Source organism: Lagopus leucura, unplaced genomic scaffold (assembly GCF_019238085.1).
Source record: "Lagopus leucura isolate 7727_CA_CO unplaced genomic scaffold, USGS_WTPT01 Super-Scaffold_100002, whole genome shotgun sequence".
Lineage (NCBI taxonomy): Eukaryota > Metazoa > Chordata > Aves > Galliformes > Phasianidae > Lagopus > Lagopus leucura.
Window position 1 is genome coordinate 36,979,793 of NW_024962263.1, and position 27,788 is coordinate 37,007,580.

The 27,788-nt window shown below is 36.3% G+C and overlaps 1 protein-coding gene across 1 annotated transcript in view; it reads right to left on the bottom strand.

Moving 5' to 3' along the window:
* Positions 1 to 4,089: 4,089 nt before the first annotated feature.
* Positions 4,090 to 27,788, bottom strand: part of DOK6 (docking protein 6) — a 233,876-nt gene continuing 210,177 nt past the window's right edge. The window contains exon 8 of the mRNA XM_042869705.1: positions 4,090 to 4,385. Within this exon, the coding sequence (XP_042725639.1) occupies positions 4,246 to 4,385 (140 nt within the window). The 3' untranslated portion in view covers positions 4,090 to 4,245. The remainder of the gene's footprint in view (positions 4,386 to 27,788) is intronic.

The window sequence follows — 27,788 nt, forward strand, 5'->3', positions numbered from 1 at the left end:
GCCATGAACAGGTGAGGGTTTTCATAGTCTGACTGCACTTAGCAAATCCTAAGTAAGTGGGTGCCACAGGCTGTATGCATGCTATACATTATTGCAGGCTGTATGCATGCTAAAATTATTGCTATAGAGAGCACTTCAAAAGATTTCTGACCTCAGGTAATTTCAGCCCCTCTTCCAGCAAAGTCTTATAAGTTTAGAACAAGTCTTGATTACAGATGTGTTTCCTACTCCCCATAAGGAGTTCTATTCATTTCTGATATGAAGTATTTTCTCAAAAGTCTTTTGACAATACCGAAACAGACTTCTGACAAAATAAAAGAGAGCAGCTATTGTTGTTTTCTAACAAACTTCTTTGGTTTGTCGATATGTTTCCAAGCTTTATTTGCTAGTTTTAGGGGGAAAAAAAAAGAGTTCTGCATAAGATACATGTGAGGACCTGCAATCAGAGTTCATCACAGAAAGCAGTGCCTGAGCAGCTCTCTTCAGTAAAGCAGAAAACTCCATGTTGTAAGACATTCTTGTTTCTTATTCTTCTACATCAGTAGGCAAATTTAATCCAATAGATCATACTCACAAATGATTGAAACTATTAATAATAAAATGTAGCCATTTAAGAAATGTGGCTACTCAAGTACCTTAGCAATATTTTATGATTTATTACCAGGCTTTTTCAATTTCTCCTTTTCTACACCAAGTGACTTTAAAATCAAAAGTACTAGCATGCATCAATCCATGATAGTCAGTTAAGAGGTACTGGTAACTATATTTAGCAATGCTGTGTGTTGTTTATAAGGAATGAATGCATTCATAGTAAAGATCTTTTAAAAAAAAGTCATGCGTACAGCTATTTCTTTTTCACATTTCCTCAGAACTGGAATGAAAACAATTGCCTTACTTTAATTTTAACATTTGGTAATGTACTAATGCTAAGTTCCTTTTTTGCCAGTTGTACCTGGCTACCACTGAAGACATGTTGTTACTCCCCTGTTCCTCTCAGCTCACTGGCTGAAAACAGAGAGCTCCTTTTGGGTCAGGAGAGAACATATTACCTGTGTGTCTTGCACATGAGGACAGCCGAGACTTGAACAGGGGCCAGTAGGACCCCTGGGCCTGTCTATAGCCCCTTGTAGTCTCTAGGCAGGCAGCTCTACCACGTGTGCCAAAAGAGAGCTTTCCTTCTGGCAGAACCACTAGGAGCTGTCCAAAGTTGTCTCAGTGGGGAATCACTTAGGTTATCAACAGGCATATGGCAGGAATCTAAGTGATTCCATGAAAACTATTTTCTAGCAAACTGTTGGCCTAGCGCTTGCCTGCTTCTCATGAAGCTTTCCTGAGGAACAATTTTGGAAGCTGGACAAATACACATGTTACAGTGGTATCATCTGCTGTACTGGAGTGGCACTATTGGCAAATGCCACTAGATTCAACAAGTTTGTGCTTCAGGTACCCAGTTTTCTTTGACTGTATTGCAGTATGTTGTGAAGTTGTATTCTTATCTTCAACTTCCAGTGTGGTTGTGCTTACTGTCTGTGAGAAATAGGTTCTGAAGAGGTCAGCTTTGCATTTGTTGATAGCATTATTGAGTTCACCCTGGAGTTCATTTTCTGTCTATTGTTACTAGATGAAATATCATAGATATTTATAAACATGAATTGAGAGGACAGTTGCACTATGTAATGAAAGGAAAATATTTAGTGAAACTCCTTTATGTGGCCAATGCGTTCAATAAATATTTTTTGAAATAGCATCTACATTTTCACTAATGAGACGATATTCAGGCACTATAGAGGAAGACAAAATCACCTATAAGGGCTGGGAACCTTTTCGCAGGCAGTGGAAAGTGTGCACTATAAAGATCTGATGTTGTTATCCAAACAGAGCTAAAGCACTAGCTTTAGGATTTAGATTCTGAAAGTATGGATACTGAGTCTGCAAAGGAGTTCTGATAACAATCCTATTTTGCCTTTTTCCTTTTTTGGGGTTATGGAAAATATAAAAGTATCAAATGACTGGTATTCAAGTCACAGAGGAAAATAGTTGCATGGATATGGCAGAAAAAACTACAGAAGATATTGGAAATGTAATCTAAGGAATTTTAAAGAAAATAAACATTTTTAGGGCAAGTGAAAGAATCACAGTTGAGTAGAAATGAAAATAATTGGCCAGTTCCTCAAAAGGCATATATTTGGCAAAAGTTGCTTGATTAACAGAATTATGCCAGCATTATATCCTTTGTATCACATTTCGCATGTAACATTTGTAAACTTGATTTTTTTCCAAAGCAAAATGTCAACAAAAATTTTCTTAAAGTAGAGAGTGAATGGAGCTTCCTTGATGGGCAAAGCTCAGGAAGCACCACGGGTGTAGCTCCCTGACAGTGTGGGAGAGCAGTTTTTCATTTTATTTCATCAAAATATTGTCTGTAGGGAGCCATTCTATTCCTGAGTATGGCAGCACTGTGAGAAGGAGAAGAGGTAGTGAATGAGACAGGAAAGGAGAGGAAAAATAAATAAAGTTGATTGTGGTGGGGTAGAAGTGTTTCATTCAAGCAGATCACAAAGCCTTTTTATTCAGCAGCTGTTCACTGAGGTGTAGAAAGCTGTAAGTCTGCAAAGTCTCTTAGTCTGTAAAATGGTTGGAGAAAAGCTGGACATACTGTATCAGTAAAAGTTTAATCAAAAGCAGAAGTTTCTTTTGTACTTTTTAATACATATATATAGATGTGTATATATAAAACAACCTGACAGCACTTTTTCAGTTAAATTATAGTACATAAAACTGATCGTTTAATTGGAATAGAGTATATGAGTCTTGTCCTTGATATGCTTCCTTGACATGTCCTGAGAAACAACTAATGAAAATAATTCTCTAGTAATCATGGCAATCAGTTTCACACTGAGAACAGAACGCAAGGCCTGCTCGAGATTAACAAGAGAGCTGATTTTTCTCCCCACATTTTCAGACATTTCAGGGTATCGTGAGAAGTACATAAATATTTGATATCACCCACAAAAATCTAAATATTCATGATAGACAAAACTTGTTCCCCACCTACAGGTATGCCTTCCAACTTATTTGCTCATTACCAATTACAAACACACCTACTACAGTTCACTTTTGAAAGACATCTTCCCAAGACAGAAAATTTCCATTGAGGTGTATTCATCATCCTTTTCAAAGTAAACTGATGCATACATCAGTTCATACAAGGTACAATGTGCATCTAAATCAGAAATCTAAAAGGAAACAGAGAAAACCAAAGAAAGGCTGACCAGAGAGACAAGACCAGAGCTCAGCTTCTGTACCATGCCTGGCCCAGTCATGAAACAGGAGATCACCAGCCAGGGAGGCAGCCCAGGTTTATTTGCTTGAAGAACAGGTTTTTTTTTGCTTTTTAAAGTTATGCTTGCAGGCACTGTTACTTAAATAATTTGCAAATGGTAAAACTTCTTAGCAGTTCTAAAGTCAAGATTTTGCTGTTCTTGTGAACACTTGCAGCTCTTAAAGGCATTCAGGAGACTTATGCTCACATTAGGTAAAACAGAATTTATGCCCCAGGAATTTAAAAAAAAATAAGATATGCAATAGTCAATAACTTTATCTTAGTACATCAAATTATATTCTCAATAAACGGCATTGGTCTGCCTCCAGTATCTGTTTGAGCCTGACTCAAAAACCACCTGGCCCTCTATGGCAATCAGCAAACCTGCTTGGCTCTAAAGGCAATGCCTGCAGTGCTTAAGCTGCTTGTTTAACTGGCAACATTTCACTGAATCCAGCTGGAGTCAATGGGCTACAGCGAGGACCCAAACACGTCACCAGTGAGGATGGGCTGACCTGCTGATGGAGATGGGTAGGAAGACCCTGATGTCAAATGCACATCGTGACAGAGCCCCGTGACAGGGCCTTCTCTGGTCATGCAGAAACCTTCACACCAACACAGTTTCATTTGTTTCAACCACTTTCTTACAACACGAATGCTTGCCCTCCCCGCCCCACCCCCACTCCCCCACCACCTCCGTCCTAAACACACTGACAGAAGGAATGGCAAAACAAATAAATAAAGACTTAGCCTCTGCTTCAGGGAAGCTGCCTCTCCAGGTTCCCATCTTCATGGTGGCCGGGCTGGAGCTGGTAGGCCTCAGTTTTCATGGCAATTGTGGGTGTGGAGGGTGCACGCTCTTCCCTGGCCCTGGCAACAGGCTCCAGGCTTGACTGTCTCTCTCGGCCGGCCGCCACCGGCTGTCATTGCACAAGGCCTGAGCCGTAGCTGAAGGTGTAGCTGCTGGCCAGTGAGAGGGACTGCTGGTGCTCCTCACCCTGCTCCGAGGGGTAGCTGGGAAACGTCTGTGCCCGGGACACCTTCGTTGCGCCCAGGCTATGACCTGTGGGGAGTATGAAAGATGTATCAGAGAGGCAAGCCAAGGCTCAATGCTCGGGCTTGAGGCACCTTGCAAAGCAGGACTGGGATGCCCCAGCACAAAGTCATGGTGCTCTGTGTGTCTTCTGCAGCTTCCGGTGGTGCCCTGGGAGCAGATCTATCCCAGTGGGGCTGGAAAGGAGGGTTTTGGCAGCTCCTGCATCACATGTGGGCAACAGATAACCAGATGAGGCAGGAGATCCCCAGACCCAACACAGATGCCATTTAGGCTCAGGTTTTATATTCAAGTTGCAGAATATCATATCTATATATTTTATACTCTATAAAACTCAGTTATATTTCTTAGTTAAAGCTGATGCGGAACTAATGCACTTATTTATCTGAAGGCCTGCTTAAGTGGTAGAAGTTAAGTGGAAATGAAATATGCTCATATTGCAGAAGACTAGTTGATTAAAGGCTACGTGAGTTCTTTTCTCAGTTAGATTTGAGAATTTCACATAATCATGGCTTGTTTGCTCACAGTCAGGGAGATGGAGAATCATTTGTGAAAAGACATTAAAGAGCAAATGATGTCAAAAATTAGAAGCTTACTTCTATGACTTGATTCTTTGTTCAAAATTCCCTCTTGAAACTGAGATTTAATTAGTAGCTAAACGTTACATTCCATTCAGGATGCATCTTTATTCAAAGTATATTCTCTATATTTTGGAAATATATATTTAAGTTTCTATTCAAAATGGTTTAAGAAATTGTTTTCTAAAACATTCTTTAATACATGTATTATATGTTGGAAAACAAAATACTATTTTTCTGTTGAGCACAAACTAGTAAAGAACGGCTTTAACAGGGTGTACACTTGTAAACTGAAGAATTCAGCTCATGTTAAAAGGTTCTAAAACAACTAGCAATTTTCTAGAATGCTTTAGTAGTACTCGTATTAAGAATACCGTTGACCAGACTTGGCAAAACTTTGTCATAAATGTTGTATCTGGAAAAGTTTGCCTAAAACAAGTTACTGACTGCCTCATGAGAAAAAATCACAGTTCCCCTAAATGTCTATACAAGCAATGATAGGACCAAGAGAGAAATAAAAACTAAATTAAAAACAGAATAAAACATACATCTCAGTGACACTGGAGACAAAACAACAGATGTAATTCCCAACAGCATGGTAATAGTCATAATATCCCTTTCACAATATGACCAAGAAGAATGAATTTTGCATATGTATTTTTACTGTTCACTGGGTAGACATTGGCTATCAAAACTTGACTGATATACCAAGTTTAAACATTTCTGCTTCAAGAATCTTTTGCATCAAACTGAATTAAAATGTATGGTGACCGTGATATCTGACCTGCAAAGCAAAAGCATTGAAGACCCTGTAAGTACATTGACAGTAGTCTTAAATGCTGTGTTTTGAGCAATTTTAAACTATTATATTAAGAAAAGCCTTCATACTTTTTTAATTTGAGAATTGCAGCAAAATTCCTGTTAACTTTTTTTTTATAAAAAATTAATTCAAAGTGAAACATTAAGTAGCATGGCAATTGGTTTTAACCTTGTGGATCAAATCTGGCATTTTTCCTTCTCAGGGAGTAAAATCATGCTTTCTTTTTGCTGGAATAATATATTTTTAAATAGTAAATTGTTGATCCATGTGAATGGCTATGGATTTTTTTCTTTAAAACAAGATAAATAAAATATGCTGAAGTGACAGTTTCCTTCAGTGCCTTTCTGTATCTCTTCCAAAAAAATGTAGAAGAAAAACAATCAGTCCTTGTGCCAGTGAGCAGAAGTAGACACTAGTTACTCAATCGAGTTCCTAAACTTAGGCCATACAGCTTCTTTTTAATTCCCAGCTGTAGAATAGTGCAGTTTTAGTGCAGTGATGAACAGTGCCGCTGCTAAACTCATTTCTAGATAAGGTATTAAGGCAGTCTTTTAGATTACTGAAGATAAATTTGAACCTATTAAGGTTAAAAAGGAAATTGAATTCAAGTCTTCCATTTCTTGGATGTACACCTCAGCTGCTAGTGCATCCCTGTACCATTCTTTAAAAGAAATTTTTCAGCTGCTAAGTCTCACAACAGGACTCATTCTAGCCATTCTATTTAACTAAAGGGGCTGATAAGGATAACGGGTTCTCCCCTGATTGCTAGGATATGTATAAAGATAAAGACAGTCACAGATCCAAAAGATTAAAAGACACATTTAACAGATCCAAAAGATTTAAGACACTAGGTGTAGGCTCAAGCCAGTTTGACCACTAAGTAAGACCACTCTGTGGAAATGATAATTAAAATAACAGAATACATCAGTTCAAGAAGACACAAGAAAGCTATGGGAAATAGAGAATTTTTGGCTTCTGGAAAGAACAGTTCTGTGCAAAATGTTTACTTTTATCTCATTATTTTTTAAAGAACTATATTATGACATTTAAATAAAATTATTAAAAAAATAAAAAAGGTATTTCAAATTGACTTATGACTTCTAAGTAGTAACATTCCAAAAATCAGAACCTTTTTATAAAAATTATTTTGAGCATCCTAATTCAAAATCATAATAAATTCTTTTATCTGCATTATTACTGAAGATTATGTATATATCTGATATCTGACAGCTGATCAACTTTATGGAGCCTTGGCCATTGCAAAGTCTCCATGTTTATGTTTTATGTCAGCAGTAAGAACTGTGAAAGTAAACAGGAAAAGTTTTGCAGTAAAGAATTCTAATTCCAGTTTTCTAAGCTTCCTGCTTGAATAATATTTTCTATTTTTTGGGGCTTAACACGTTAAGAGGGAGGAAGGAGAACTCTTTCTGATGATTTTGTAGCTCTTTGGTTCCACAGCTGTTTTCAGGAATACAAAACTAACTCTTCTCTACAATCCTTCTGAAGTCAGCATAAGAAGAATTTGATTATCGCACACTTTGTGACCTGAAGACACAAGCAGAATTGGGTAAGCTTTTTCCTGTGGCTTACATATGAAATGTATTTTTGTTTCTGTTCTAGGATAGGACCCTGGTAAGTAATATTCAGTCTACTTCATCCCTTATTTAAACTTACTCTCAGGATCATAGAATGCAATGAAGTTGTTGTCCAAAGCAATTAAGTATGAATGATTCATAAAGATAATTTAATGTAACCTGGAAAATTACAGCAAAATTAGATTTTTTCCTGTTGGAAGCAGAGGCAGTGTATACCAGGATCTTATTTCATGACACAGTGCTTATTTATAACAATTCTTCAGAGGAAAAACCCGATGGTTTCCTAGTAACAGCAGTGATTGATGTACATACAAGTAGATCGATCACTACTTCTAAGAGAAAACTTGCAGTACTCAGCTAAATTAAAAGAAAAAAAAAAGAGGTGCAGGAATAAACTATAAAAGCTCCCATACTGCTGCTTTTTGGAAGACATTTCTCTCTCTTTCTGGGATTCAGAATTCAAATTCTTCTACAAAAAGCAGGTGCCAAACCTCTTTCTTTCCGAAAGCAAAAAAAAAAGGTCACACTTCTTTACAAATGCAAGAATTCAAGAAACTTTCTCATCTGATGTTCTCTGGTTAGAGCACTCAACTGTGATGTACAACTCCTGTGTTAAATTCCCCTCTGGGTAGGATTTGACATTACATTTTCTATAGTGGAAAAATCAGCTGAAAATGTTCCTTTCGTCCTCCTCTTTGCCCACAGCAGTTGTTCAGTTGTGCCACTGTGACTGTCTGAAAGGCTGCTTTGTAAAATAAAGCACTTTGGTCATCTGGCCTGCAAGAGAGCCCTACAAATTTGTTGCACTGGCACAGCTGAGGAGCAGGAATGAGCAGCCAAGGAGAAGAGAGGGCAGGATTTTTTTCAGATTGGCTTTGGTTCCAATTCGTTTGTGTGGGTAATGATGGCCATGAACAATATGAAATCAAATTCAGGCAAATGAAATTGACACCACGCTATTCAGCTCTCTGATGCAGGATCACTTTAAAAGCTCTGTAGCTAAGATGTTCTATCATGTATGTGTATATTCTTATATTGCGATGATTAAAAATTAATTGGAGCACAGACTGCATCAGCTTCTGTTGCAGATCCCTCTAAGTACCTCATATTAGATAGTTACTACATGAAATAAAGAAACAGTCATTTGCAGCTGCACAGCAAGCTTTCTTCTGGGATTTCCTAACCCCTGAACAGATGACTTTACAAACAAAATGATTTTCTTCTAATGCAGTTTTACTTTGCTAACTAATAATAACACACTTTATCTTTTAAAATAAAACTTGGCACTTCCCAAGATTGAAGTCATTAAACTAACACCAATTAGATATTTTAGATATTATTTTGGATATTTGTACATGGAAGCGGCTGTGAGAATTTAAGAAGGCAAAAATACTTTGATTGTAAACGTTACAGAAAAACATAATTGTTGAAAAGAAATTTTGAGGAATCAGTCAATGTAACAATGTAATTCAAGACTGAATTAAAAAAAAAAAAAAAAAAAAAAAAAAAGAAGAAGAAAAGGGTGAAGCACTTGCCACAATGTAAAGCAATCTGTGCTTTAGAAATATCCACTGGAAAATTCTGTAGTTCTCAATGAATAGAACAGTCCAGAATCCACTGAAAATGAGGTTTCATCCACAAAGGATGGTGCAAAGAGGTGGAAAAAAACCCAGCAGTTAGCTAGCAAATTTCATTTCAGGAATGAAATGTTAGTAAGAAACGTTTGTTCTTTGTTGTTCACCATCAGATTTCTCACTGGACAACAAATGCAGCTCTTCAGCCAGAAATGTTCATAGAACCAATACCAGCCTTTACTTTAGATTTATGTCCTCTAAGGGCTTTTCCAACAGCTGTGAAATCTCCTAGGTATATGAGAGGTGTTCCACAGATTGACCTGAGGATATGGTTTCAATGGGGAAGGGTATATTGAGATGGTTCAAGCTTTAATATTCTTTGTTAAGATGGGACGAAATGGGGAGAGGTTGTAGCTATGCAGTGAAAGTCCACTACAGGAAAAAAAAATGTTGTTGTAAGAAACTGAATGACTAAAACTGCTTATTTCTGATAGAAGCTTTTATTCTTCTAAGAGCTTTTGTTGCAAAGAAATAGAGTCCACATTTTATTTTGGATTAAAAAAAAATGGTTCTCAAAAAAACTCAACCCTGCTACAATCTGAAATCTGTTAAGTGGCTATTATTGCAACAGAAAAGATACTTTCATTTAAGGCAGAAAATAAATGATTGCTGTTGTCCTATTTATAAGTTGATACTGGTTAAAATTCTGCCAGCTCTCTCTATTGAATATACAGTGTCTTCTATTGAGCTATTGATGACAAAGCAGCTTTTCCTTTTCTGCTGTTAGATGATTGGAATAACTAAAGCAAAGTTTCATAGCAGGACAAACTGCCACAGAGGAAAACATTTATTTTGCAGTAACTATGCGGTTGGATTGGAAGGGCATTAATTGGCACAGTGATTATTGTGCTGTCACTCACAAAAAAATTCAACGGAAGGGAGCAGATGGAAACTGAAAAATAGCATAAAGTATATTACAGCACATTGATTTTCATGCACTCATTGAAAGTGAAACTGTGGGCCTCTTTCAATTCTAAATAAAGACATACACATTCTCTCTTGAATTTAACTGCTTTTGGAATTAAAAACCATGTGAGCACAGCTGGGCTCCAATTTTTAATATTTTCTAAAACAATTTTGTATTTCATTTCATTAAATATTTTTGAAAGGAAAAAGAATATTTGAAAATATTACTTTTGAAACATTATAAAATGTGAAGTTTTTTATTAGAAACATTTTACTACAAATAATTCAAATCAAGATAGTATAAATTGATCCTAGAAGATACAGTAAAATACATTAAGAGAATGTATATATTAAAAGAATGCATGTAAAAAAGCCCTCCAACATTAAATATTTAATCTTTACATAACCATTTTAATTTTGTTTAGAATTTTAAGTGAAATGAATAATATTTTTTTGCTAACATCAATATCAGTCAGTACCTGAACAGAATACACTTGGCACAGAGTTTTATCGCTTTCCAGAACAGGAAGACTGTTATTTTAACTTTTTTTAACGCTGTTATGAGATCATGCTCTAGAAAGGAAGAAATTTTACTTGTGCGAGTGGAAAAGAATGTAAAACTGGCAGTTTAAAACAGATACATCTATAATCTATCCAATTGTTGCATCTTAAGGAAGAAGTTTTTAACATTGCAATTTTGGCACAAGAATACAAGAGGTTTATGGTAAACACATTTCCAAGACGGTATTTTGAAACCAAAGATGCATGTCCTTGTTTCAAATCCTACAAATAAAGCTCATTGCTTTTAAAAATTATGTACAGAGAAATGAGAATTATTTCGTCCGTACTTCTGCCTAAAAGAGCAAGTATTGCTCTACACTACATTGAATCACATAACTAAAGCTAATGTACTGTCTAGGCAGCAGATTGGTTTTTCAATAGATTAACTGTAGTTTTGTGTTGCAAGACAGTGCTTTTAAATACCTCACTCTCGTATTTAAACTGTATTTTACCTTCAAAATCCACTCTCTTCTCAAGACTACTTAAGCTCTCAGAAGATACAGCTGTTGTACAGAATATCAACCATGTTTTTCACAAAGACAAATAGCTTTACCTTGCCTCTGCCTTTAATTGATTATTCTTCATCCACTTGGCATTTTTTCTCTAGTAATGAATCTTTTTATTTACAGCACCAGCTTTCTATGTCTCTGTCTGTTTATAAAGGGAGGAATGCCCTCTACTTAAATTCTCCATCTACTTGCATGTCTCACATTACCAATATTCTTTCCCCTTTTTATCCCTATTCCTGCAACCAAAATACAATACGCATTTGGGAAAAAGTAATCTATCCTGCATCTCATCAGTTTTTGTGCTCCTCTGTAATACATATTTGTATGCCTGCATGCCACAATCAAAGAGAGATTAAATAAAGAAAGTATCCAAGCAGAGTGGCAATATGTTTAGTCCCACACTCTAAGCCAACATACAGACAAGAACAGAAAGCTTGCACTTTGCCTTCTCTTGTTGTCTTCCACATACAGACTACAGTGGTCTTCACAAAGATGAACTCGTTTCTTCTTTCCAGCTTTTTGTACTTGTGTTAGTGCTACAAACTAGAACTGCTTCTTCCCTACCCCTGTTCTCAGTCCAGCTCCTTGACTTCAACAAATTGAAGGAAGCATAATAATCATGTTCTCATTTAACACAAAATTAGGCTATGGTCCAAGTTTGCTTCAAAATAGTTTGTCAGATGAAAACTGTCAGATAGAAGGCTTTTCCAAGTTCAGTTTCAAAGATTCTGCAAAAGTGAAACTTTCTGCAATGATGCTTTGATTATCAATCATAAAGTACTTAACAGAGAAACCTGTTCTAAGCAAGCCTTGCAGTGAACAAGCAGTTGGAGCAAATTACTTCCAAAGCTGTTTTCTATCCCAAACTATTCTTTGGTATGATACAATGCTTCATTTTCATCCATTTTGCTTTCTGAAAGGAAACAAACTACTTTGTTTTAGATCACTTAACAAAAACACCCATCTGGTTTTCATGGCACGCTAATTAAGAGACCTGTGATTTTCTCTGAATCACTATACATATGATAAAAATTGAGCATGATAGAGAAGTGACCACAGGCAGAGCTTTTGTTTTATAATGAAAGATACAGGTATTATGACCTCAAAGAAAAGCTTTTGAGGGGAAATATGTACAATTCAATAGTGAAATGTGTCAAAATGATCAACAGGTTACTTGAGATTCTTATTATGATCTTTAATGAGTGCCCTAACAAAGCTGCCTGAGAAGGCCAAACACGCTGTGCAAGGTGGCTAGCACCCCCAGCCTAATTTATTATTTCAGCCACAGACTCAGTCAACCAGAAAGTAATACAAAGCATTCCACATAAGCTGCAGGAATAAGGTTTATTATGAGAATAATAACTTTGTTCCTGAACTCTATGCCTGTCCAAAGTAAAGTAAAATTATTGCATTTACCATGAAAGTAAACAGAAACTATGCATTTTTAACAAATGCAGGCACTTTCATTGAGCTCAAGATCTAACGAACTTTTTAAACAGAAACAAAACTGAGACATTTTGTGTTAGTGATACTAAGTATGGCTAAGTATATACTGCTAGTAATACTGAGTATTACTAACTTTAATAAGCAAATGGAAGAGATAAAATTACTGCTGGTGTCTATTACTTTTACTGCAAGGAACATTTGAATTGAATAAGAATGCTGAGAAATGACAAGATGACAGAAAAAAAAAAAAAAAAGGAAATAAGAAAATGCTCTGGTCCTAAACGCATATGGGAAAGGCTAAAATAGAAGAGTAAGAAAATAGCTAAGAAAAGCTCAGTTAAGAAGAAATTGATTTGTCTTTACAACACTTTGCCTTATGGGGACATAACAAACCAGCAAAATGAACCACTGGGAAAAATTATCTTTCCAGTGGAAAAATTCAAAAGTGAGGAAAATATAGAAGTAGTGAAATAAACAAATGCAAATGATAGCTAAAGTGGTGTGGACTAGTTTGGCTCGAGTAATGTATCATTTTCTGCTATCTTTAAGTAGGTTAAGCTCTACTCTTGGCTGTCTTCTTTTGCTTTTGGTTCCTGTGTAAAAGGATAGCAAGTTATTATACGAGACAACAGGTTGCTGATCTCTGTACATAAACGGATTTTGAGTATATATATATATATATTTTTTTCCTCCTTGAAACTTATATCTACCAGAGGAATTGAAAAAAGACATTTATGTATGCAGTGTTATCACCTTGGTTTACCAATTTGTTAACTCCCTGTTGATTTTTTCTGTCCTAAAAAAATTTTTACTGCATTTTTATCAAAGCTAAATGTCCAGTCAAAACATGGTATTATCACTTGCCATGTTAAAAAAATGATGAGCCTCTACATCTGCCACTGATTTAGCATGAAGAATCTTACTAAGAATGCAATGCAAAAATGCAAATTTATACACTGCATATCAGTTTGATCATATAGAGTATCTCACTGTTAAATATTTATTGCATTTCAAATCATGTTGACATTTCCCCTTGGATACACTAAGCAAAAAAACCAACAGCTGCAAAGAAATAAAGAGATTTTCTCAAACTACAGAGTTGAAGTGAAATAATGGATTTCTAATTTCATAATAAAATATCTAAATCAAAATGAAGAAAAAAAAGTCTGACAAAAAATGTTTAATGTAGAGATAGTGAGGATACTGCTTTTGAAAATGGAATGCTACTGGAGGCTGACTGATCAGAACTGTTCAGTCTTCTTGGTGTTATAGTTCTGTTGATCTTCAGTGTGGCCAGTATTTCTTTGCTTGGTAGCATTTTCATTATAAATGCTGCATTCACAAAGATTTATAAGTGGCCTATAAAGAGTTGCCATAAAATGAAACTCAGTACATGAGTTCTGAAGCCAGAAAACAAATCTGGTCTGACAGGATGGAGTGTGTATGATTTTAACCACATTTTACTCTCTAAGTAAAATACAGTTTTGATTTGAAAAAATGAAAATAAAAAGTGTCAAGCAGTACAGTTTACATTGCTTAGCATAGGAAAAGGTAGGGATAACGGATTTACAGCACTCCAAACAGATACCTATTCTACAAATACTAATTTTTAAAAGACAATTTTATCATTGAGTAGCATGTGAGATCTAAACACATATAAAACATGAAGACTAAGGCATTTAGTGTGAGTGTGGTGGTACAGCTTAGCTGTTCTTTTGTCTCTTATCGCAGGTTTCTTGGCACACCTGATAAGCAAGAGAAATGTGGAAATAAACAGTAACAAAACCTAACCCTTACCAAAACTCAAATTCAAACCAACTAACCAAAACCAATATCCAGACTCAAACTCAAAACATGCTTAATGTCTGCTTGGCTTTCATTTTCAAACTTCTGATGTTTTCCAGTTCTGGACTGTTCAAAGGCAGGAATGGCCAGCTGTTAAAAATGGTTACAGTGTATAATAAGAGCATGTATTTTAGTGTCAATTATGTCTTAGATGACTTTAGAAAATTTTTGCACTGCAGCTTTGGTCTCATTTGAGCTGTATTCCTCACTGCACAAAAGTTGCTAAAATCATTAGCTGTTTTGGTCATATACTTCTACCTCCATTACAGACTTACCCTGTTATTGCACTTCATTAGTTATTTGAGGATGAACTACTGTTCAAGCTCCAAAGAAAGTAAAAATTCTTGGACTTTGTTGAACTTTTGTCATTTAAGTAACATTGAACTTACGGTGCAACATGGAGAATTAGTCTTGTTTACATTTATTTTTCCAAGAAGCGGGAAGGGAGTGGTTTGTAGGTGGTAAAAATTTAATACCCAGTTAAATAATATTTAATAATATTAAATACAATAAAATGAGTTAGACTGGTTTATTGAGGAGGCAAGTGATAGGTGTTACCATGTGACAATTTACATCACTTTGTGGACATTTGAAAGCAGCTTCCTTCAGAGCTGTTTGCCTTCAGAAGATAGTGCTCAGGAGTGTTTACTGGTGGAAGATCTGACCTGTGACTAAACAGCTCCAGCTTGGTATGGGAAAATTGGGGAATGTGTCCTGTGAAAAACAGGATGCAGGTGGGCATCCCTGCTCCCTCTCATCTCTTGCAAGGCCTGGAGGATGGGAACAAAGGAGTTTCTGCCAAGATTCCAGAGCCAGAAGCTGCCACTCCAAGGAGAGCTTACTCAACCACTTTGGATTTGAGCTGTCACTCCAAAGACAGCTGACTCGACCACTTTGGACTTATTACAGATAAGTTGGTACTACCATTGAAAACTCATCGTCTTCAATGGAACAAATCCCAATGACCCACCACTACTGAAGACAAATGACTGAACTATGAACCACACTGGATCCATAGTGGTGACTATCTGTTTCTTGCTTCTTACAAAGTCTCCTTGTTTCTCTTTCCTATCTTTTCTATTCCCCTCCTTCCCTTCCCCATCTCCTTGAATGACTAGATTTGTAAACTGGTCAGACCAACATTTGAATCATTGTTTCTTAATCTCTTGCCAGGTATACAGATATCAAAGAACATCCTTTCCCCTCCTGTAAATTAGAGTCAGACATTTACATACAAAAGAGAAAATAATTCAGTTTAGATGACAATATCACTACATGTTTAATGTCTGTTTATAAGATGAAGTTTTAACATTCTATCAGAAAAAGTAATTAATGTAAGGCATTTAGTGTGAGTGTGGTGGTACAGCTTAGCTGTTCTTTTTTGCAATCTACTGTGGATTTTGTAATCTATTGTGTGTTTGTTTTATATTCCAGAGAGGTAATATAATCTGAGATAATAACTGAACAGAAAAAAAGAAGAGTTGTTTTTCTATTTCTAACACTTTTAAGATTTGGATATTTCTTAGTCATTGCTTTATTTGCCTGAAGCAGACTTTTTGAATATTTTCTGAAGATAACAACTTAATGGTCCCTGCAGTTTCACAGGATTTAGTTCAGATTTCTCATATGAAGCAGTGAACCCAGGCATGATTCACCAAACAGAAATAAAGAACCCTTCCTATCTAAGATATCTCAGGGCTCAGACACCAAGTTATCATGATATAAAAATTCATCTCAAGTAGGACAATTTGACATTGACTTGGTAAAATCTAAGCAACTTGAGCAAATTCGGTGTTCTTATCTTACAGGACTCCACCTTCAGCTATCTCAACAGACGTGATGCCAAATGCTGACATGGTAACAGTGACCTGTTCTAATCACTGCTATTTAACTGAAGGTCTTACCATCTCCATGCTCTGTTCAGTGTCCAGACTGAAAATTAGTTTTCTTCCATGAATAAAGATTGCATTATATTTAAAAATACTAATTTACTTACGATCATTAAAAACACCATCTCAAATTTCATTATTTACTTTCATTTCCTTACTTAGCCAAGTATTCTCTTGAGATAAACCAATACATATTGATCTGAATTAGAAATTCTACAATTCTCAGATGAGAAATACATACGCCATAAAGAAAAAAAAATACAGAAAATTGATTTATGATAGATAGTTAAGGCAAATTTGGGGTCAGAGAAATTCTCTGAGCATTAGGAAATTTGATAAAACTAATTTAGGGGACAGATGCGCCAGATGACCAAATGTTTCTGTGCCTTCTTTTGAGTCACTGGGCCTCAAGGCCATAGTAGTGGTAGATCAGTTTACTATATATATACAGGTCTAACCTAGCAGGAAAATTCCTAGTGTTCTGTTCACAGCTAGACTTCTATGCAGGCATTGAAGGCACTGGGAACAAAGGGAAGGCTTCTGTCTGTACTGACCTTAATAGCACCTTGAATTCTTTCTTTTCTTGCAGAGATTAGAAAGAAAAAATATGTGGAAACAAGGCAGTTCACACAGGCTAAACAAATTATTTTCCTCTATAATTTATTCTCTAAAATGAAGAAGTTCATTGATTTTAGATTATATAATTGGAATAAAGTAGATGCCTAAAACATCAATGAAGCACTCAGGAAAGTTAATCCATTTTTCATGACTCTATAAATAATTTCTTCTAGCTGTAAAAGCCTTCAATTACCCACTAAGAAATCAAAAACAATGGTTGTAATTCACTGAGGGATGCAAGTGATGTTCTTTTGCTTTTTCCCTGAAAGGGAATTCACAGTGATTCAGTGTGATCAAGCTGTGTCATTTTCATCCGACTTGTGTAAAGTTAGAGGAACTGAGCAGAGGTAAATCTTAGAAGGGTATCAAACAACTTGATCTGCTTTTGTCTAGAGACAAAAGCAGATTTTTCCTTTATTCTCTTTTCCTTTATTCTCTTGGACCACATTAGAAAGAAATGAAGTCAAAGCACTTATTTCAACCCCCAACACACACACAAATAAGCAAAAATATACAAAAAGAACTTAAAAAACATCAGTAATACTAAGACACATAGGAATCACCATCCAAGTGTCTAGAAATTTGTTACTAACTCCATAAATATTCCATTATATTTGGTCTATTTTCTCTCTCACCTTATTAAGGATATTTTTTTTTCAGCCACTCCTTTCATGAACACTTGCATTGCAGAAACCATAAAAGCAGTGCAGCAGCAGTGCCTTCAACAGCTTTCATTAGTCCTAACAGACTTGTAGAAAGTGCTGACAAAAAATAGTGGATTCTGGCAAATCAGTTGACTAACGTGCTGAAAACATAAGTTAAGAAAGAAGAGTGATGTGGCACTGGATCCAGGATCTCTTTCTCCCTTTTATTTCTCTTTTGTTTCCTTTTTCCTCTTTTCTCTTAAAATTATTAAGGAATGCTAGGCCTACTAGAATTTCCTATAAAACTGCACAACTTAGGTAGATGTTGTGGCAGGGCCAATGCATATAGGATAACTACTTTGTAGATAAGTCCTATTAAAGTTGATCTTTTTTCCTCTTATGTATGGACCTTGATGTCATTTCACCTTAATCTAACCAAGGGGATTGCAAATCTGGTCACTCATCCCTTCTTTCACAAGCAGGATGTGAGAAAGAGAAATAGCATAGAGGACCTACTTCGTAATTTCTGAATGAAATCTGGATTTCACTGCTTCATTTCATCATCTGTGTATGGTTAGAACTTGTTCCATATGGCTAAACCATCCAGTGATTTACTCACTTTCAGCTATTGGCATCAACTCAAAGGCAGGTGAAATTCACAGCAGCCTTTTGTGTACTGCTGCTCAGAATACACTAGACCACAGAAATGACTAAAATCAGCTTTGCCTTGTGTCCTTCCACTGCCTTGGCCTGCTGCTTTTTATGCTATTTCTATTCAAATTTCTATCATGTCAGAACAGCATATACTAGATAAACATACAATATGAGATGGTATTCTTGAGTTACAGTGCTGCTTTTCATGAACACTGTAAAACTCACTGACTTGCATGTAAAGTTCTAGCTTTATTAGTACAGCTCTAAAAGGAGGGAGATAAATATTAGAAAATAAACAGATTTCCATGGGGACAAAAACGTGAATTTAGAGAACTGGAGATCAACTGTGATTTAAAAAGTAGCTAATGCACAACTTTAGTAGAAATTAATCTGAATGTACTGTATCTAATGAAATGTGGTGACATACTTTTATAATAAGGCAAAATGGCAGCTGGTAAACCTGAGCTGTATAGATTGTAAGCATAAAGCCAAATTAAAATTAAAAATATATATTCTCTATTTTATGAACATACCAAAGACACTTTTAAGGGAAAAAATTACAAACAAACAGGCAGACAACTCCACCAAAACAAACTAAAAAGCAAACAAACCCACAACAAAACAAAACAAAACTCAACAAAGCAACTAAAAAAAAAAAAAAAAGGTTATGTTTTTTTTTGTTTGTTTGTTTTTCCAGTTATTTTCAACTTATATCTTTATAGCTCCTCTCCAATCTCCAGGAAAAATAATAATTAAAAATTACTAATTTTAAGGGCTTTCATTCATCACCCATTTAAACTGAATAAAGGAACGCAGAGGAATTCTTAGCTGTTCTTAGCTACAGAGCAGTTCTTAGCTGACTTCTCGAGCTACAAGAGCTGAGGTGTGAGATAACTCCCATAGAACAGGAATGCTATTAACAGCAAAATATAAGTGATTTATACTATCAGAAGAACAAAACCAAAAATCTTTATGTTATAACACACATTAGTGATGAATGCACCATCCTGATTATTCAGGACATTGATTCTGCATCATACAATCACCATATTTAAATTCTAAAGCTAGGACTTGCAGTTAAAATAATTTTATGTATATAGTCTTGCAGCTGCAGACATGAGAGCTACTAATGAAAAGACGAGAGTGTTACATATATCTTGAAATCATTGTCTCACAGAAACAGATTTTACAACCTTTTAAGATTTCATATATATATATTTTTTCATAAGTGTGAGAAGAGGGTCCAGGTAACAGCTTCTTCCCCTTTTGTTTCTTTAGGATGGATATTTCACGAAATAGAGGCATAGTTATAGAAGCCCCTAAAATAGCCAAGAAACTGATATACAAGCTCAAAATGTCAACCAGCAAGTACTCACTACTAAAACCCCTGGCTTCTGAAATGCACTTTGAAAGGCAAAACAAAATTAAACAAGCATTTCTGCTTTTTAAACAGCCTCATGAGATCAATCATACGGTAAAAAAGGAACTCTCTGGAGGCATGGAATCTGTCTGTTCATTTGCTTTAGAAGGTAATCAGGAACTGACTTTAAAAGACAACTGGCAAGCTGTATGAATTTCAGAAGGCATTCAGACTGAAGCCTTTGAGAATATATGCTTTACTCCTGTAAGTGTGTTTTTCAGAAGATATTCAGGAATTTTAGTAGAGGCGACGAGCAAGGAGAGATTTAAGTCTTTGGTTGGGTAACTAGAAACAACTCAGGTAGCTGGACTACCACAATGTATTACCATGTAAAACCATCCTATCACATGAACCAAACAAAGGGAGGAAATACCATTGTTCAATACCTTTAGAAACAGAGACATCTCCTAATCAACACTAAACTGTTACTTTCCTGTGAAAATAAGGAATTAGTAGCAGCAAGGAGCACGCTGACAAACATACTGTTACTGTTTCTGCCAGTTAGCTAATTCTCTTCATTTTAGAAATCAATTGCCTTGAAAAAAGTAGCAAACATGTCACAATATCTTGCAGTTCTTCACTCCAAAATGCACTCCAAAAGGATTCCGATGGGAAAGGAAAAGGATAAGGAAAGGAAAAAGGAAAGAGAAAGAATCTCTCTAGCATATGCTTTTTTTTTTTTTTTTTTTTTTTTTTGTGTGTGTGTGTGTGTGTGTGTGTGTGTGTGTGTGTGTGTGTGTGTCTTTGAGCACTTGAGTCGTATAAGAGAAAAAAAAAAGGGGATGTAATATCAATTGCGCTTCAACAGCAACACATTTGCAAGAAATGCAGATGAGGAAAGGGAAGTACTTTAATGTTTTAACTTGGAACTGAATAAAGAATGCAGATAGTGTCCTTCACTAAGATTACAAAACAGAGGCATCATCTGACAGAAAGCACATCCCTCTTTTCACAAGTAGGATGTGATTTTTGGTTTATTGTGCATTACTCTTTGACCAGAGACTTCATGTCTATTGTAATCACTTCATTTTGCAATGGATCCATTCTTTTCAATTCTTTCAGTGCCATATTTTTGCCTAACAAATCTTAGTATATATGTATTTTTTAACTTACCAACAAGAAACCAGTGAGTGTAATTTTAAATGCTGAGCAATACCAAACCAAACAGCTAAAAAGAGTATGTTCCTTGCTTAACCCATCTGTAATGCAGTAGGTATAAGGCTGGGAAGTTTCCAGGCTTGTAATCTTTCTTCCCAGAACATCATACAGAGGGCAAAGCATTCTTTTCATTACTCTGTAGTAAAAGCACTGTTCTACTTCTGGGTGATCAGAGGTAAGACATAGGAATGGAATAGAATTCTTTTTAGCAAGACAGAAAGCATGTTGCCAACCAGAGCCTTTTCTTATCTTCCTCCTATTAGTATTATCTTCTGCATCTAGTTCCTGCCTCACTGGAAATTACTAGAGCACAGAACTATTGCAGCAATCTTTATTGCTAAGTTAAATGACAGTAAATGTGCATGTGCAAAAGATAGGAGGACTTTGGCAAATGGTGCTGGCTGATGTATTCATTAGCAGCTTGTTCCTTGTGACTGTCTCAACACTTTTTTTTTTTTTAACTTATTTCTCCACTGTATGCAACATTTACAGTTATTTATCAAGTTAAGAGGTCCTTCATTTTTGAAAAACAATCTCCAGATGCTAGTCTTTTAACAAATTGCTTGAGTTTGCATCGCTATTCATTTTAGATGACAAAATATTTATCTATTCAGCAGTTACATGAAAAGGAATAACTTTACCCCTTCTGGCAAGCATATTTCTTTGCTTATCTTTGAGAAATCTTCTGAATACTTAAAATTCAACAGAATTCAAACATATTCATTCTGTCTGATAGATGAAAACCAACTGATATTTTTCCATTTGTTTTTGTTCAACTTAACTGAATACAAATTGAAAAACTGGTCAGTGACAGATGACAAAAGAGGCCTGTCTGCCTTCATTAAATTTGAAGAAATATTAATTTTATTATCAAACTAAAAACACTACATTTTTCACTTGTACTTGCTAATCATTCAAGTACTGTGAAGAAACAGTTGATGATGGAAAACTGAATTTCACTAAGGGTTCATATGTCCACTATTTCCATATCATTATAATTTGTTTTTTAACTTCACCAGCAATGTCAGACAGACGTTTTTCATTGAGGGTTACAAAGTAACCTGTGGTAAAAATATAATGCAATATTAACAATCTTAAAAATATTCTAAAAGATTTTGAATATTTTTAAATTTACTTTTTTTTTTTTTTTTTTTTTTTTTTTTTTTTTTTTTTCAACTTGCCTTTATTTCATACAAACAGATCGTGTGTCATGTGAAAAAATCTCTCACTGTGATGTGCTTCTCAAATGCCTGTGCAATTAAACTGGACTCAATAAAAAAAGATTCTTCATAGAGCATGTACTAAATATTATTGAGGGAAATGAAGAGAAATATACTGAAGTACAGTAAGCTGTGACACACCATTAACCATTTTACGACCTGTAGCGTATCTTAATGGAGTTCTTTGGCTGTTTACCTGCCTTAGAAACTCTAAATAAATCCTTTTGTTGTTGTTGTTGTTTGTTTTGTTTATTTGTTTTTAAGTGCTTTATCAGCTGAAATATCACTGCTGCCTAAAAGATTTTAGTATCTAAGCTACATTTCATTACAGCTGCTATCATGTCACAGCACTTAGCAGAATGTCCCACTGCCATGTGAGGTCAGTACACCTGCTGAAAATTGCAAATATTAATTAACTGTATTACAGCGCATTTTTTTTCATACAACCAAAAAATTGTACCATTTGGATATAAAGCATCTGGATAGGAATGTTTAATTTCCTTATAAAAGAACAGCCTACTATATGATGGCTGCTCCAAAAGTAATGTCTCCTTTTTATAATGCTGGCCCACAACATCAGACGTGGATGTTGGTATTATGGCAGAAGAGGTTAAACCTTCCCATCAGTATTCCATTACACTTCATTGCTGTGTAACAGATGGCAGCAGAGGGGCAGTCTGACAAAATGGTGTCCGACGTGAAAGCACATTTGGAGCAAAGATGTGCCACTGAATTTCTCCATGCATAAAAATGGCACCCACTGACATTCACTTGTTAAATGTTTCTGGAGACCAAATAGTGGATGAGAGCATAGTGAAACTTGGACTGTGTGAGCAACATTTCCCTGGCAATAATGCCTTCACAGCAGCTGTGAAACAGAGGGTCACCTCTGCTTCTGCAGATTTTTATGAGTGCATCATGCAGATTCTTGCTCATCATTGGCAAAAAAAAAAAAAAAAAAAAGCATAGTTAATGGGGGTAACAATATTGAAAAACAATGTTTTGTAGCTGAAAATTTGCTCTATGAAATAGTGCTATTGTGCTCTTTGTATCTGTTGCAGTTTCTATGGAAATGAAGGCATTACTTTTGGAATGGCTTACATATAGTTCACATTTTGTTACGTTTTTTTGACTGGCTATATTTTTTTGACAAACAACTAGGCCAAAACCTTGCTCTGATTCAAACATTCTTGATCAGCTGGATTATTTTGCTTTCATCAGCAAAACAACATTGAAGCAAAGTGCAGCTTTTAGTGCACCCAGGTGTTGCTTCAATCTTCATCACTGTTGGAGTTATTGGAGTTGCCTTTCCTTTTTTCACATCTTCTACTTAACCAACAGTGCTTAACAACTTCTTGTGATGCTTAAAACCAAGTTTACCTTGGAGGCTAAGTCAGCAACACCAGTATGAACTCTTCTACTGTGCCCCATGATGCTGCAGCTGTGCAATTTCCACCTCTTCCAATGGGATTACTTCCAAACTCCACAGAAATTGCTTATGGGTTTTGAAAACACAGACTGGTTTAGGAGCTGTTTCCTTCCTCCCCACTTTCCCCAAGGGGGATACACTCACTTAGCAGTGTATCTTACACAGCATTCCAACCTGCTTGTCCCATATGCACTTGGGACCCACTGCAAGTGCAGCATCAACAGTAGAAGAAAACTACAGCCTAACTCAGTAATTGGGCTGCCTTGCAATGCAGCCAGTTTTCTTTACACTGTGCCCTGCATGGATAATTGGTATGACATTTCATTTCAGGCTGTCTCTGAGAGAAAGCACTCAGGCAGAAAGCTCTTTCTTCCAGCGTGTGCCTCTGGCCTTTAGAAAGAGGGCAATTATGGTTCATGGTTCGAGGTGGACACCTTTCCCAGGGTGGTCAGGAGTGACTTTCCCCTAATCTATTACTCTGTTGAAAAAGAGGCATGATGGAAAAAGAACAATCACGCTTCCTGCAAATTTGTGCTGTCAGGTAGTTAAATGCAGGTAAAACTTGCTAGTCATGTAATTAGGTATGATAGGTATGATATCCTCCTGCAAAATCCACTGTCAAAGCAGTATTGCTTACCAAGTGTATGGCACATAAGATTAACTATTTCAAATAAACAAACTGGAGATGTCTGTAGATTAACATTGACCTTGTTCTTTCTGCTGCTTTTCCTTATATCATGTCTGTTTTTTGTTAGCCTTCCAGAAATTCTAGTGCCATCACTACTTTGTTGCTCTTCTCTGTACATATTCAAGTTCTGGTGTGACAGTGAACAAATACAAGGGGACAAGCACTACCCTCTCCAGTTGATCACACTATTTATGATGCAGGCCAGAAATACCCCTGGCATTCTAGATACCTGAGCACAGTGATGGCTCACGTTTATTCAGCTATCAACCAAAATTTCCAGGTCCTTTTCTGACAGGCAAGTGGCTTCCTAGTCACACTTCTCCTGTCTATATCAGTTGCATGGTGTTGTTACGACCCAAATGCAGGACTGAGCACTCAACCTTATTGAATGACATGTGATTGGATGTGCCCATCAATTCTGCCTATCCATATTTCTCTGCAGAACCTTCCTACCTTCACACAGGTCTACAGTACTGTCTAATTTGGTATTGTCTGTGAACTTACTGTGGGTGCACACAATCTCTTCATCCAGACCAGTGACAAAATTCGCCCAAGTACCAAGTCCTGGGTAATACCATTATTTACTGGCTGCCAACAGGATTAAACACAATTCACTGTGACTCTTTGAGCCCAGCTGTCCATCCGTTTCTTCACCCAGTGAACTGTATACCTGTCCAAGCCATTAGCAGCCAGTTTTTTTAGGAGGATATAATGGAAGACAGTGAAAAATACTTTACTGAAAAAACTAAAATTCACCTTTCCCTCATTTACTAAGTCATCTTGTCATAGGAGGAGATGAGGTTAGCCAGTCAGAAACGATGTGACCTTCATAAAACCATGCTGACTGCTTCTGATCATTTAACTGTCCTGCATGTGCACGTGCACTCAAGAGGATCTGCTTCACAATCCTCCCTGGTCCTGAGGTCACACTGACAGGCTTGAATGCCTGAGGTTCAGTTGCAAACATTAATGTGTATCTTGAATTTCATAAACCTATGCTATCTGCTTCTGATCACTTGACTGTCTTAAATGCTTTGTGTGATGGAATTCAAAATGGTCTGCATAATATTCTCTGGTTTCAAGGTCACACTGACAGCTCTGAATGATGGAGGTTCATTTTCTTATGTTGGTTTGCATCTTGAATTTCTGAGAGTAGTAATCTCACTTCAGAAGAAATCCTGGTTTAAAATACCGCTGTGGGAGACTAGGGACTATAGAAGTTCTTTAAATGGGGTTGAAATATTGATCACAGCATTAGGAAAGATATTGTAATCTTATAAATGAGATCTAAGTAAGGAGAAGAGTTAGTGTAACATTTTTTTTTGTTTTTTAAATCACATTTACCATTATACAGGCAGCACCATTAAAGGAATACAATATAAATTGTAAAAATACTATTCCAACTAACTATTTTTACATTCAAGATATCATAAGATTGATGAGATGCAATTGAATAAGTAGGTAAGAGTTAAAGATTATCTTTGTTGCTGAGACAACAGAGTATTCTCTTGGAAGAAATAACTGCCCCCTCCCCAGCATAAAAAAGCAACTAAAAGAATGGTCTCAGCCTATGAATTTTTATAAAATTTACAATCAAAGACAAGCTACATTCACCAGAGGGCAAACCAGCTCTTTCTAGTATGACAAAGGTTCTGCTTTATAAATATTCATATATAGGTATATCAGTTAGTCAGATTTTCTAAAGCTCATAAACATAACAGTAACAAAAATGGCAGCTAAGTTATTTCTAAGTGAAACAAATTGAGCTTCTTAGAATGAGAGACCTATAGAAGATGCTGTTAAGGTTTAAAGCAGCCTAGAAACATTTAAAGCCTTTATTTTCTTTATTGTTGCAGATATCTGTAAGAACAGATGGCTTCAGAAAGATGTGTTTCCATTTAGGCTTCTGTTGTAGTGTATTTATGAGAGTGTACAGTCACAAGACATATGCCACCTGGCTTTGAGCTGTGATTCATTCAGCCACAGAAATGTATTAAGTGAAAATCTTTTGAAACATTGAAGAAGATGCTGGAATTTTGCATCAATAAAATTCCTGCAATTTAAAATAATCTCCATTCTTTCAGTAATAACACTAACACCTGATATTTTGTCTAGAATAAAAGGGTACGGAAGAACAAAGAGGAAATAATTCCTGTAGATACATTAGGTAGCCTCTTAGTTTAGGATTATTAAACAGTAGTTGACAAAGATCAATGAACAAATCTCATAATCCATACGAGTAATCAAAGAAAACAATTTCATAAAATCTAGTCCTGAAGTCTAACTTCCAGCTACAGATCCAGTGCATGATCCATAGAGCTTATTTATTTCCTTCTCAAGAAATCTATGTGGCTGGATACGTGAACAGTTATGTAACCTTATTATATTGAAGGGCCATAAATTCATTTTCAGTCCATGTGTCTGCTTTTCCTTTCAGTTGTAGTCCTTTGGACAATGCTTTATGGATCCTTCTTTTTCTGTTACAGTCATTCTAGAACAGTGAAAGGTAACAGAGAATTAAACAAAGACTCCTGCCATTACTCCACTCAGTGGCTGATTACACATGTGCCTGAAGCACAGAGATGAGGTATCTGCAAGATTTGATCTGTATAGATATAACCATACTACTGACAGAAGAAAGCAAAGAGAAGGAAGTGACTTGCCATTTGGGTCTAAAGGTGGACCGCCAAAATGGTTATTCTCTCTCCTGTTCAATATTCCTCAATCTGAATCCCATCATCACAGAAAAATTCTGAGTTTGAAAACATATAATGTAGGAAATTTCTACATATTAATGCACCCGACTCAGAACAGTTTAAATTCGGTGACACATTTAGGTTAACATGGGAGTTCACCTCCCCCTATTCCATTCACCTAGTGCCCTAGGATCCAAAGTCAAAAAAAGGCAAAATGCTAGTAAAAAGAAAACAAGCTTCAGTGCTTACATGAAATAAGGATAAAAAGCATTAGCTTACTAAAGGATAAATACATCCTTAAATTATCAGAGTAAAGTGATCACAGAATCACAGAATTGTAGGGGTTGGAAGGGACCTCTAGAGATCATTGAGACCAACCCCCCTGCCAAAGCAGGTTCCCTACAGCAGGTCGCACAGGTAGGCGTCCAGGCGAGACTTGAATACCTCCAGAGAAGGAGACTCCACAGCCCCCCCGGGCAGCCTGTTCCAGTGATATTGTAATCCTTCCACTTGAAGTAGCTAGAAATCGAAAGCACCTCTTATGCTATCCAAAGTCAATCTGGTTGATCAACTCAGACTTGCAAAAAATTGCAAAATATACTCTGCCTAATATGACTCTGAAGTTACATGTATCACAGCTCAAAAAAGGAGATGATGTACATGTATTTCTGATCATTGTTAAAGATATCAGAGGTACTTTTAAATTAATGCCTCCTAGTTTATTATTTTTGCTCACAATGTCAGACGTGGATGTTAGCACCATTGCAGTAGAGGCTGAACGGCTAATATTCTCTAACATGTTGTTCCTGTGTGACAGATGGCAGCAGGGGGGCAGTCTGATGAAATGGTGTCTGACATAGAAGTGTGTATGAGGTGTGAATTTCTGAATTTCTCCATGTGGACAAAATGGCACCCATTGGTATTCATCAGTGCTTGCTGATTTCTGGAGACCAAGCAGTGGATGTGAGCACAGTGAGGCGGTGATGGTGTGCTTCAATACTTTACCACTGGTGTCAGTGACATGAAAGACCAGCTGTGTTCCAGACAGCATGTAGATTTTTGTGAGTGTGGCATGCAGGCTCTTGTTCACTGATGGTGAAAA